This window comes from Acinonyx jubatus, chromosome B4 (genome assembly GCF_027475565.1).
Source record: "Acinonyx jubatus isolate Ajub_Pintada_27869175 chromosome B4, VMU_Ajub_asm_v1.0, whole genome shotgun sequence".
In the NCBI taxonomy this organism is placed as follows: Eukaryota; Metazoa; Chordata; class Mammalia; order Carnivora; family Felidae; genus Acinonyx; species Acinonyx jubatus.
This window is the reverse complement of record NC_069387.1, coordinates 24,938,952-24,953,404: the sequence shown is the minus strand read 5'-3', so window position 1 is coordinate 24,953,404 and position 14,453 is coordinate 24,938,952. Positions and strand designations below refer to the sequence as shown.

The following is a 14,453-nucleotide window of genomic DNA, read 5'->3' as shown; positions in this document are numbered from 1 at the left end:
CCATATTTGGTGCTGGTGGATGCCAACTACTGTGGCAAGTGATTGTCTGAGAGGGCCAAGGAACAGTCGTGCGGGAGCAGGGAAGATGAGCCCCAATATTATTGAATTTGTGTTTCTTTTACCTGTCTTTGTGCATGCTGGGCTCATGCATACTTATGTTTCCTCTCATCCCCCAGGACCAAGTCTTTGGTATCATAAGCCTGCTTCCTTTAAGAAAAATACTTCACATCCACTACTTTTTCCTTGGTTACTTCTCTGAGAGCCAACTTCCCACAGTAGCACAAAGCCTAGGACCCATGGAAATACTTCCATTTTAATTTCTTTTAAAATCAAAAGAAAAATGAACATAATAGTAATGCATATATAGGAAACGTGGCTTACATACATCAATATGTTGATGGAGTCATAAAATATAAGTTTAACATGGGTGCCTGGGTGGCTCAGTCGGTCAAGCGTCCTACTTCGGCTCAGGTCATGATCTTGTGGTTTGTGAGTTTGAGCCCTGCATGGGGCTCCATGCTGACAGCTCGGAGCCTGGAGCCTGCTTTGGATTCTGTGTCTCCCTCTCTCTCTGCTCCTCCCCTCCTCACACTCTGTCTCTCTCTCAAAAACAAATAAGCATTACACACACACATACACACATATATATAACTTTAACATTTTTTTATGTAGGAAAGAGTATGCAAAGACAAAGGTACCTAGAGCACACAAAAATCATAACGCAACCCTGAGCTTACTGCTTAATTCCCTCAGGTCCTTCCTTCTGCTTTCCAACATGACTACTACTGTTTGTAATCTGACAGTTTAGCATCCTCATAACATAATATGTTCTAACGTGATAAATGACTCTCTTCATCAGTTAGTGAGTCTGTTAACAAAGAATCAGTAAGAATCCTTACTGCTACGTGGAGCTAAAACAATGAACATGACAGACAGCATATTGTGGGAAACAAGCATTGAACAAAGAGGTGTGCCAAATACTACAAAGAAATACAGGACGCTATAAATATGTAACAGAGGGATGTCATCTAAGTACATTTTTTAAATATTTGACTTTTAATGTGCCCTTGCAGAGATTCCTTATATATTTAAAAGAAAATATGAATATAAGTTATTATTTTCCCTATTTTATATAAAAGTTAGACTGTTCAACTCAGCAACAAAATACAACCCGATTAAAAACTGGGCAAAGGACTTGAATAGACATTTTTCCAAAGAAGATATACAAATGGCAAATCATGAAAAGACGCTCAACATTAGAGAAATGCAAATCAAAACCACAATGGGGTACCACTTCATACCCATTCGGATAGCTACTATCAAAAAAAAAAAATTGGGGATGCCTGGGTGGCTCAGTCGGTTGAGCGTCCGACTTGGCTCATGTCATGATCTTGTAGTCCATGAGTTCAAGCCCCACATCGGGCTCTGTGCTGACAGCTCAGAGCCTGGAGGCTGCTTCAGATTCTGTGTCTCCCTCTCTCTTTCTGCCCCTGTCTGCTTGTGTTCTCTCTCTCTCTCTCACTCAAAAATAAATAAGCATTTAAAAAAAATTAACAACTATTGGCGAGGATGTGAAAAAATTGGGACCCTTGTACACCACCGGTGGGAATACAAAACAGGGCAGCCCCTATAGAAAACAGTATGCTAATTCTTCATAAAAAGCAAAAATAGAATTACCACATGATCCAGGAATTCTCCTTCTGGGTACATATCTAAAAGGACTGAAAACAGGGACTCGAGCAGATACTTGTCCACCCACATTCATAATATCATTGTTCACAATAGCCAAAAAGTAGAAGCAACTCCAGTGTCTGCTGACACATGAATGGATAAACAAATGTGGTGTTTACACGATTCGAGCTTTAAGAAGGAAGGAAGTTCTGACACATGATATAAAATGGATGAACCTTAAAGACATTATTTTAAATGAAATAAGCCAGTCACAAAATTTCATTTTTCCTGGGTGTGTATCTATTCATATTCTTTTTGATATGGGATTCTCTTGTGGATAATATTTTATTAATTTGAAGAGCACTTTATGGAGTAGGGAGATACTTGTGAGTAACACATATTTTGTCCCGGTTAAATATATATGTGTTTATTTTCCTTTTGATTTTTCCCCAAGCATTCACCTTTAAAAAATGTAATTACATTTCATACTTTTTCTCTGTATGACTTCTAGATTTTAAGCAATAGAACTTTCTCACTTAACAACTTTGAAGGGAGTATCACAAGTTTTCTTCTAATGTTTCCATGGTCTCAATTGTTACCTTTAGTCTTTTCTCTCTTTGGAATGCATCTTAGTTTGAGATATGGTATCACATGACGTGAAAAAAAATATTCAACTTTTTTTCCATGTAGCTACTCAGTTAGCCTAATGCCATTTATTGATCAATGTATCTTTTTCCTTCCTCCCTGGTTGGAAATACCACATTTTAAACTGGGCCTATCTTATCTTTCTGTTATTCTCTACTGAATTCTCTTTTTACTCATGTTCCAGTCTCACACTGTTTTAATTAGTGAGGCTTTAGAATATGTTTAATATCTGGCAGTGCTTACTTTCATTCTTCTTTTTTCAGTTTGTCTAGATATTGTTGCTTGATTATTTTTTCATATTAACTTTAAGATCAACTTGTCTACTACAAAAAAACCTTTTGTTATTTGTGTTGGAATTGTGTTACATTTACAAATTAATTACAGAAAATTGATATTTTTAGGATGTAGAATCATCTTATCCAAACATGTGGTATATCTGTCCGTGTCTTCTTTTGCGGCCATTAGTAGGGCTCTAAAATGTTCTAAATAGGTCTCGAATATTTCTTTTTAAATTTATTCTTAGGTATTTTATTGGTTTTATGTTTTGCCGTAAGTCGAGTCCTTTCTTCCATCGCATCTTTCTAACTAGTTGTTTTTTTTATGTGAGAATGCCATTAATTTCCAATTGTTCACATTATACTCTGGTACCACCTTAAATTTACTTATTACTTTGGGGAGTTTTTCACTTGACTTCCTTGTTTTCTAGTAATACAATTGCATCACATGCAAACAGTGATGGTTTTAACTCCCTTCTGAACTTTTTGCTGTGAGTTTGTTTCCCTGGCTTATTGCATTGACTTACACCCCCAAGTACAGTGTTAAATAATAGTGATGAAGGTGTACATTCTTATCTTGCTTCTGACCTTTGTGGCAACACTTCTCGTTTTTTCCCATTATGCATGATGCTGGCGTTTGGTTTTCAGTCCATGCCTTCCAGTTATGGCTTTAGACCTTGAAGATCTGGGTTCAGATATTTTTTTCTCTACCACTAACAGAGAAACATTAGATAAATCATCTAGCTTCCCTGATTTATTTCCATATCTGTAAAATGAGGGAAAGAAAATTTCCTGCCTCCCAGAGCTATTGATAATGATCGTGAAAGCACTCGACAAGCTGTGCTTTATGAATGTCCCTTGTTATTCCTGTTTCCTCCTGTACAGAATGCTTCCCCACACAACTCTTTTCGGAATTGTAAAACTGGATTTCCCTTTTGTGGCTCAGAGCCTTTTTGTCATTCCATTCACAACACGGTTGCTACGTATATTCCAAGGTTGGAAAGAAAAAGTGCTTTTTGAACGATGAGCAAATTCCTTTGCTGACATTTAACCAAAATGTATTCCAAACCTGAAGCTTTTTGGAAGGCTAAGAAAATGTTGGTCACCTTCTTGTAAAAAAGTGAAATAAAAAATGTTTATGTACCTCAGCACTTCCTGACTGAGCTGGAAGTGAGTGCACTGAGGTGGTGTTATTTTGTGGTGTTTCAGTTCTGGGAAAAATGAAACCAGAAAACAGAGGAAATTTTTCAAGATTTTTGGTTGTGAAAGCTTTCCTTTTTTTTTTTTCCTTCCAACTTTGGTTAACATTGAGAGCCGTATAAGTTTGATTCAATTACATGTCTTCTGCAAACTAATACCCATCAGTGATCTGCTAACATTTTCTTTTGTGTTAAATTCTGTGTTTTAGAGAGTGAACTGCTTGTCTGGAGATACCGATGGCTGCTGTTCCTTTCTTAGACCTAACACTGCCGCCCGGTAGCCGGGACTGAATGGAAAATAATTTGTGCATATAGGATGTTAGTATTCCTTTTAAAAATGAGCTTCTTTCCTATTTTTGTGCAAGTACTTGGTTATGTCTTGGTCCAATCTAACAAGATTTGCAAATTTACTTTTCCTCTGTAAGAAATCACCCAGCAAGTGATTGAGTATTGGCTTGGAACTTAAAGGGTTTTCATTACTTTAATATATCACCTGCCCCACCCCGGCCCCCATGCTTGGAAAGTAAACTGTGTGGTCATCCGCATGTCCCCCATGTTTTCTGACACCACTTACCTTCCTCTTTGAGGCAGCTCTCACAGGACCTACATGTCAGGCTGTGAAAGTCATTTCTTTTGAGCAGCAGCAGCCTTCTCACCGGGCTTGCTGTTTCATCAGTGGCTTTGTCATGTGGCTGGGCTTCAGAAGAGAATTTCATACTCCCTCATTTTCCTGGATTCAGTTCTCTGACTACGCGTCGAATCTGAGAAATCTGCCCTTTCTAGAATGTTTGTGGGTGCAGTTTCACATTGAAAGCTAATGAGGCTTAAATGTATTCTCTTGCAGAGACTGGTATGAGGAGGACAGTAGTTTCCAGCACATGTTATGGATTTGTTTGCTGACCTTAAAGGCATGCACATTTAGAAAGATATTCCATATATACACATACATACACACACACACATGAGATCATCTTTTGTGAATCTCAAACTCGGTAAAAGAAGACAATGGGGGAATGTGCCGTAAGGTACATGGGTCGATTCGGTTCTTTAGAGGGGAAGGCTTTTGGAGATCTCTGCTTATTAAGTGTAAGCGGCAGTTGCTAAAACAGTGGCAGTGCCCTCCTTTACGTAAGTTCCCTTTACGGAGCGTTTATCAAAGCAAATTTAGTAAATTGGAATAAAAGCCAAAATAGAAGGCATTAAATGAATCAGTCCAAACCTAATCCTTTCACAGACATGGCCTAAGCTGGTAGAGGGCCTGGCACAACACAGCACCTGGGGCTCCCTTGACAGACCACAGTTCCGAATGAAGGGCTCCAGCCCTAAGTTAATTCAATAACAAAACGAGAGTCAGGGTTGAGAATATATCCATTTCAGTGGAGGAAAACCCTTCATAATTATATAAATTAAACTGAGCAACCCAGAAAGTGACAGCATGTGTTCCATTTATCATTTTTCTCATTAGGTAAATTTCAGAAGGCAGAACTGTCTCCTTCTGGTTCACTAAGGTATTACCAGCTGTTAGCAAAGTGCACTAAAGATCTGTTGATTGATTAGTTTACTGACTGATAGCCGGGGAATATAAGTACTCCCACCTCGGAAATGGTCTTAGTTTGGAGAGGAAAGTATGTACACCTTTTGTTACATAAATACAACAGCAAGCAAAGTAAATATGATGGGCCAGCATCAATTCTTAGGTAATCGGGAACAGACTGTATGCTGTGGAAATGGTTTACATTACTCCAAAAGCAAAATTGTGCGTTTAGTGTAAGCTATGGTGGTAAAACATTGAGCTTTTGCTTTCTACCGATAGTATAAACATGACTCCAAGATGCAGTCTCTGGAAATAATTTAGTTAACTCTTATTTTTATATGCATGTTCTGTTCTGGAGAATTGTTGCAAAAGTTGATGGAAAGTTATTTTCTTTAAGTGACAGTGTGTTTACAGAAATTCCTTGAAATCTTGATGGTTATTGAAAAGACTGAAATAAATGTTGCCTCAAAGTGCCTGTTGCAGAGCTACCCCACACCTTCCAAACCAGTACCATACTTTGTTAGTAAATCACCTAAAATCCATAAAGGTCAGGGAGACGGCTCCCTTTGTAAAATGAAATATTTATGTTTCATTCCCAAAAACATATTGTGGATCGTTTTGGTGTTTTCAGTTGAAGGTACCTAGTAAATTATTCCAAAATTATGGAGGCCAAATGTCATTCTCTCCAAAAGTTTGTGTAATATCTATTTATCTGTGGGCAGATGACTGCACAGTATAATAGTATAATCAGAGGCAGACTTTGTCATGTTAAGTCTAAGTAAACACAGCTGAACATAAGCAAGTTGGACTACAAGGTTTTTTTTTGAGCTTTGCCAACAGCATATGACCTTGGAGAATGCTGCTTTTTTACTACAATCTGCTTTCAATGGAAAAATAAAGAATTCTTTTTGTTTTGAATTAACAAGTGATGATTAGAAGCTTGTTATGTTCTAATTTTTCTATGCAAGACGAATGAACATCATGGACGCACCCAACAAAAAGCCACCTTCCTGAGGGACTTGGTCCCCATCAGGGAGCTGAATATAAGCTGCCAGAGTGGAAGCCATTTAAACGGAGCTTCTTGCTAAAAGACAACCTTTTTGTGTTTATTCGTGCTTTGTTCTTTGTCTTTGTGCCATTTCAACAGATTGAAATTGTGGTTCCAGATGCCACTAGAAAATGAACTTTATTGATTTATCCATTCTATAAGAAGCGTCTGTCCTCAACAGCAAAGAAACTTTTGTGTTGTCATTAACCTTTCAGTTTTCAATAGAAACTCTCATGAACTTTTGGCTTTCCACAAGTCCCTTCTCCCCATCCCTTTTTTTAAAAAACTTTTTAAATGTTTTTATTTATTTCTGACAGAGAGAGAGAGAGAGAGAGAGAGAGATAGCACATGAGCAGTGGAGGGGCAGAGAGAGAGGGAGACACAGAATCTGAAGCAGGCTCCAGGCTCTGAGCTGTCAGCAAAGAGCCTGATGTGGGGCTTGAACTCACAGGCCCTGAGATCATGACCTGAGCTGAAGTAGGATGCTTAACTGAGCCACCCAGGCACCCCTCCCCACCCCTTTTTTTAAAATGCAAGTTTCTTTTCAGTCACCTAATACCTTCTTCTTTTAGCCTAGTACGGGGTGCAATATTATATTCTTTTAAAGGGTGCTTTGTGACTAAAATAAGTTCCTATTAAATATTTCATGTCAAAAGGTGGACTTTAAGTGATAACTTTGGTAAAAGATGGATTAGTGGAGATTTATCTTGAAACATCTAGCTTTTTCAATATTCTCTCACTTGGCTAGCGGCCAGACAGATCGGCTCTTCCCGTTCCTTCACTCAAGGAAACTATTTTTTCCCCTTCCCCCTTCGGGTGTACATTTCCTTCTCAGAGTAAATGCAGTATGTCTTATGGGTGTGGGACTAATAAAGATTTTTAAATAATTCACTTTTCAAGATTGGTATTTTACACACTTTTTAAAATCATATATTTGAATAATATTAACAGAGCACATGGAAAAATATTTAGATCTATGTGCTTCTGTATTTAGATTCCTGTAAGACCCACCCTTACTTATTTGTATACCTACTTTTCCTATATGTTGATGAATTTCCATGGTAAAATAAATGCTTTCAGTTGAAAATATCAAAAAATTCCTAAAAATTATCCAGAAACACAGTTTTCTCTTTTACGTTAAGGGTGGCATCATACATCTCTATGAATCCATCAACATCCACACCTGAAGGTTGTCAAAGCATCTCATACTCTCAACATGTCAGAATCGGACATATTATGGCCTGCCTCCTCCAAAGGGAAATTTGTTTTTCTGCCTTTCTTCCCTGACTCAGAGAATGTCATCACTGTCCACCCAGTCATCCCAGACAAAAATTTAAGGGACATCTCAGACTCCTGCCTCCCATCCCTGCACCCACCTAGTCATTCAACAAGTCTGCCCCCTTATGTCTCAAATCTTGGCTTGCCACCCCCACTGCTACCTCCTTAATTCAAGGACTCCTCACTTCTACTGCAGGTCCCTGCCATGATCCTGCCTGGCTCCTCCAATCAGGTCTTCCACTAGGGCAAGAGAGGGCTTTCTAAGACCCAGATCTCATCATACCACTGCTAAATATCCTTTGCTCACTTCCCATACCTTTCAGGGTAGAGTTCACATTCTTTATCTTGGTACACAAACCCATAAACCCCTCAGTGCCTGGCCTCTGCTAATCTCTCTTGGTTTATTTCCCTACTGCCCTGTCTCATGCCTCATTCGTTTCAACTACGCCAAAAAGAGTTTCCCAAAGGAGCCATACAACATCATGACATTGTGCTTTCACACAGCCAGCCGTTCCCTTTCCTTGGAAGGCTTTTCCCCATGTTCTTCCCCTGAGTAACTCCTGCTCATCTGTACCCCAGGCCTGTGCTTTCCCATCTTTTCCAGGACTTGGCACTCAAATGATGATAACATTGGTTGGGCGTGCTGGCATGCATGGAGGCTTCTACCTGCTGCCCAAGGGTATCTTCTCCTTTCACGACCCACCCCCACCCCCACCAACCTTGGCTTCCTCCCTTCCTTGCTTCCACAGCACTTCCCATCAGGAGCTGTTGTCATTTATTTTTCAAAGTATGAGTTGCTTAGGGATGAAATCCATTTGTGGTCTGTATTTCTAAGGCCTGCAACAGTGCCTGGCATATAAGATACATTCAGTAAATATTTGCTGCATGAACCGTGGACTCATGAATAAGTAAATAATGTAAATAAAGACAACTTGGAGAAGAGCAAATTCTGTTGCACTGAACATTAAAAGATTTGGCTTCTAGTACTAACCCTATTGTTTACTAACAATTTGGCCTTGGACCTGTCATTTTTTCTGAGTCTCAATTTCCACATTATAAAATCGGGTAGATGATATATGCGCACAAAGGAAATGAGATAAATTGCACATTTATGACTTGCAAAATGCTCAATAAAATATTATCAACACCTGAATTGTGTTAACTTAACCTAGCCCTTAACTATGCCCCCAAAAGGCAGGGGGGATATAGGGAAATAAAATGATATGTACAAAGTATAATTTTCCATTTGACACAAGAAGATAATTCGGTTTTCTACAGTTCAGATTCACTGTAATGCGGTTATACATTCTCTATCAAATGCCAGCCATCCAAAATGACAAAAAAATCTAGAAGAAATCAAGTGTTCTTCCTATTCTGACATGCAGTGGGAAGAACTTTTAATAATTATCAGTCTCTTTAACATATCATGAGTATTTGAAATTATATATTCTTTCTCCAATCAATCAAGAATTTAAGGATATCAAATACAGTTGTTTAGGATAAAGCAGTGATGCAATTAACATCTTTTAAATATTATTTAAGTAGTTACTTTATTCCTTGTGAAAAGGACAGGTATATAAGTTAGTCAGATCTTCATAGAAAATTCTTCATAACAAATATAAGAGAAGTAGCTTGTAAGAATTGGGAATTTCCAAAGCTGTTTCCCCAAATTCAAGTGCTATATTCTATCTTGAGTAAGGGCCTTCACATTTAAAACTTTCTCCAAGCAATTAAGAGTAAACACTGCAACATAGCTGTATGATTGTGTGGTAACACATGAAAACCACTGGTCCAATAGCTGTTACATGGGCCTACCCCAAAATGAGCAGCAGAAGAGCAGTTGCTGACATAATCCTGGAATTTGCCTTGGTATGCTCATTCTCACTTTCACCGAAGATTCCGTGCTCATGTTTTGCATATTATGGCTACTAGAGCAAATGAAGTGATATTCTCTAAGCCATTGCAAAACTGAAGCCTTCATAATATGCAGTCTTGCTGCTTTGAGAATTCTGCACACCAGAGCATCGTAGACATAACATGGCTGTCCTTGAACTAGCTTAGATGATTCAAATACAGAAACTATTTCAACTTGTTATGTTACTTGTTATCTGCTCCCCTTCAAGGTAAATCCAACATTCATCAAAGATTGCTACCATTAGAAAGAACGTATTTCCAATTGCGGAATAATTGTAGCTGCTGTGTATTGAGTATTACTGGGTGCCTTGTGTCTTACAGTGATTATTTCTAATTTCTACAGAACTCCTCATTGTTCAGTATTTTTTGTATCTATCTTGCAGATGAGAAAAAAGAGGCTCAGAGAGATGAAGTAACTTGCCCCACACCACATGCTAACATGCAGCATAACTGGGATTCAGACCCCAACCTATCTGCTTCCAAATCTATACACAACAGTGTATCTTACTTTGGGGGGAATCAAGTGTGGTTAAGTGATTGCATCCTTCACAGTTTGCACTGATTAGCAGGGAACAGGTGTACTTAATTCATGATAAACCGAAACAAAGGCATGAATCCCATTAAAGCAGCTGAAGGAATTGAATAACTAATTGGTTATTCTCTTTCTGTGTGCCTCCAAGACTGCTAAAGTTAACATGGGATCCAATTTGAAAAATTCTTCAATTAATCATAAACTCTGACTCCCATTTCTTTTTTTTTATATACGAAATTTATTGTCAAATTTGTTTCCATACAACACCCAGTGCTCATCCCAAAAGATGCCCTCTTCAATACCCATCACCTACCCTACCCTCCCTCCCACCATCAACCCTCAGTCTGTTCTCGGTTTTTAAGCCTCTTATACTTTGGCTCTCTCCCACTCTAACCTCTTTTTTTTTTTTTTTCCTTCCCCTCCCCCATGGGTTTCTGTTAAGTTTCTCAGTTCTAAAGCAACCTCTTGATAGATGCTTTCGACACTTGCCCCCATGCAACTCCCATTACTTCCTCTTTTCTTCAGTATAAAAATCATCTTTTTTCTATTTCTGGGACCACTTTCTGCTTTTTCTAGCCCTGCCAATTATTTTTATTACTATAATGATTATTCATGTGAATAATTAAATGCATTTTTACCTAGGGCTCTTCATCACTGCTCATCTTTCATTTCTTTACTCTTTCTTCTCCTATGAGCTCCTATAAGTCAACTCACATTTCTTGTTTCTTTCACTTTGAGAGTATTCTTGGTCATCTTGTCCAAGTGAGAATCAATGTATTATGTTGTCTAATAAACTATCTATCTTATAGAACGACTTTTATAAACCTCCTAAAGTAGGCTGAAAATCAACTGGAAACTATATACAGCTACTTCAAATTTGGAAAATAAGAGAAATACTTTTTCTAAAATGCCTTACTGGCCAACTCCATCTTCTCACCTCCTGTTCTCATCTGACACTGAGGTCTGTGTAACTAAGTGCTGCCCTGAGGCCTGAAACAATGGCTCACTTCTTCATGTGTGTTTTGTAACTTTTGTTCAGCTCCCATTGTGGGTGGCCTAGGAAGGATGGTTTCTCCTCCAATGCTCAGTAGACGCCTTCAGCAACCTTGGCTTTGGACCCATGTGCAACCTGTATGCATAATAGAGAGTGGTGCACTCGAGCAGGGAATTAACTGGGTGTGCATCTGAAATAACAGAAGATGTCATGAACAATGGTGCTGTGGTTCTTTTCTAGGGTCAGGGGACTTCACAGTTCTTGGTTTCTTGTGCAAAACTAGTCTGCCCTTGAATACCATCCCCTCTTGCTTCCACCTCCTGGGCGTGGAAAAGTGACTAGAACTACCAAATCCTATTAGGGAGGGGAGAAGGCCACATACCTACAAGAGTTTGGGAATCTTACAAGGAATGTATGATTTTTCTGGCTCTTATTAGTCTCCCCCCACCCCAAAGAAAAGGGCAATTTTTTTGTGTGCTTTCATGATGAAAATATGTAGTTTGTTTACTCTTATGTATGAGAGCCAGGCTCTTTTATACAATACTTTGATTCAAGGCAATAATGACTATCTTTTTCTCATTTCTTATTCACCATCTATTTCTGGGTGTCTGGACAAAATTTATAATTGAATAATTTCATTTTTAAATTATTTTTAAGAATGTTTCGTGTATTCTATCACCAGAAACAAAAGAGTGGGTAAGTGGGTCTAGTTTGTTCTGGAAATGTAACTTTTGCTTTCTTTTATTCTTTGCACAACTTTCTGCCTTTCCCTTCTATCTCTCTTTTGTTTAAAATTGGTTTAGGAGGACCTGGGTGGCTCAGTTGGTTGAGCATACAACTCTTTATTTTGTCTCAGGTCATGATCTCACGGTTTATGGGATTGAGCCCCCCACAGAGCCTACTTGGGATTCTCTTTCTCCCTCTCTTTCTGACCCTCCCCCATTCACATGCACTGTCTCTCTCTCTCTCTCTCTCTCTCTCTCTCTCTCTCTCTCAAACTAAATGAATAAACTTTAAAAAATTGGTTTGTATTATTTGTTAAAATACTACATATGTCTCTAAAGTCCAAAGAATATGGGAAGGGGTAGAAAATATAAAGAATAGCAGAGGATTACTTTTAATCTGGAAAAAGCATTAGGTTCATCGTTCCTTTCTCTAAATCAATAATTTTTAATGACTAAAATAAATCTTTACTTTTTTATTTTTAAAGGTGCCTGACTTATAATAGCACATGATATTTATAAGACAATATGCATGGTAGCTGCTTGTATTTAAATATATTTAAATCATGAAAGCATGCCATTCTTTTGTATTTAAATTGTTATGAAATGGCTTCACGAGAACTTTTTTGTATTTTGTACTTGTTCTCCTTTCCTGGTAGTCATTGAGCTCTGGTTTTTGGGGTTTTTTATGTATGATCTTAAGGGTGATTGCTTTTCTCTTTATGATTTGTTTCCATGCTTAAGTACTATATTTTTAATACTTGTAATTTTTAATACTTGTAATGCTCATAGAAGTACCCCTCCTGAATACTACGTTTCTTTTTTTTAATACTTGTAATGCTCATAGAAGTACCCCTCCTGAATACTACATTTCTTTTTCTTTTAAAAAAAATTTTTTTAGTGTTTATTTTTGAGACAGACAGAGACAGAATGCGAGTGGGTTAGGGGCAGGGAGAGAGGAAGGCACAGAATCCGAAGCAGGCTCCAGGCTCCGAGGTGTCAGCACAGAGCCCTATGTGGGGCTCGAACCCACGACCTGTGAGATCATGACCTGAGCCGAAGTCGGATGCTCAACTGACTGAGCCACCCAGGCGCCCCTGAATACTACGTTTCTTAAGGCTATGGTGGAAATTTGTCATTTAAGACTTGCTATGTCTAATTTTGGTAGGCCCTTGGCAGTAGTGACCTCAACACAGAATAAGTCTGCATACTCTGGGGAAAGAACATTCTCAGCTCACCCTTCCACAGACACCCAGCCAAGAGTCATTCTGAGTTCTCAGCCTGCTCATGGACCATTAGGTGGCTTTGAGGCAACCACCATTAGCACTCTGGTTCTCTTCAGTCCTTTGGTCACAGATGCCCTGGCATTCTGCCATTGTTCAAAAGAAAATCTAGGACAGGACCCTCTCAATCCTTCTTCGGAACTGTATTCAACATCATAACCACTGCATTCCATTTTAGTGATTTTGGCCTTGGTGTATGGTGGTTCTGTACCCCTAATCCTTATTCCATGGTGGTTCTGTACCCCTTATCCATGTTCCTGTGTAGAGATCATATAGCTCTAGCTACGTCTCAGTGTTGCTGTAAAAATAACATTAAAAATAGCCAAAAGCTGTTTGTAGAACCTCATCACTATGTTGATGTATAATAAAACAATGCTCTTTTCTTTTTGAGGCAGGCCTGAATAAAATATTCTACTAAAGGCAGCAGAAACTAAGTTTACTTTAGTTTAAAAAAGCTTATTATCCTACCCTAGAAATAAAAAATTCTATGTTAGGTTGAATAATTAGTTTTTGATGACCCTATGCGGATTACTAACTGTCACCCTATTTTCCCAAAGGAAAGATAAAAAAATAAAAGAGTTACAAAAATAAAAGACCCCACCATCACAGCAATATAGAGCTTTGCCAGCATGTTTATTTTCAAAACAGAAAACACAGATCTTATAACAGTATATTGTTACCATCGCTGTTCCAATTAGAAGAGGATGATTTGATTTTTCTGAAGTATTCTGTAATATATTACAGTGAAAATCTTGGGTTTCTTTATTCTCAAGTTTGTATTTGTAATTACTGTCCCTTAATTATATGTCATAGCATATTAAAAATTATAATAACTGGGGGGCCGCCTGGGTGGCTCAGTGGATTAAGCGTCGGACTTCCACTCAGGTCATGATCTCATGGTTCACAGAGTTCAAGCGCCGCATCAGGCTCTGTGCTGACAGCTCAGAGCCTGGAGTTTGCTTCAATTTCTATGTGTATGTGTCTCTCTCTGCCCCTCCCCTGCTCACACTCTGTCTCTGTCTCCCTGAAAAATAAACATTAAAAAAATTTTAAAAATTATAATAACTGGGAAAGCAATGCAAGTAAAGTGAAGTTTTATCCCCCCCAAAAAAGGCATTTGGGGGGCACCTGGCTGGCTCAGTCAGTGGAGCATGTGACTCTTGATCTTGGGTTAGTGAGTTTGAGCCCCACATTGAATGTAGAGGTTACTTTAAAATAAAAGAATAAAAAATCTTTAAAAAGTCATTTTTAGTGTTATTATATTTATTTTTGAGCAAAAAATAGTAAAAAAGTATCTCTGAAGCTGGAGTGCCCATTTCTGAACAATATTTTCCAACAAAAGTGTTATATTTCCTATT

General features: G+C 38.3%; 1 protein-coding gene across 7 annotated transcripts in view; it reads left to right on the top strand.

Annotated features, from left to right (window-relative positions):
* Positions 1–14,453, top strand: part of MKX (mohawk homeobox) — a 68,120-nt gene that overhangs the window by 40,241 nt on the left and 13,426 nt on the right. The window contains exon 6 of one of the 7 annotated variants that reach the window (XM_053225442.1): positions 4,000–12,016. The exons of the other annotated variants lie outside the window; for them this stretch is intronic. Within the exon in view, the coding sequence (XP_053081417.1) occupies positions 4,000–4,049 (50 nt within the window). The 3' untranslated portion in view covers positions 4,050–12,016. Of the gene's footprint in view, positions 1–3,999; positions 12,017–14,453 lie in introns of those variants that run through there. 7 annotated transcript variants of the gene reach the window in all.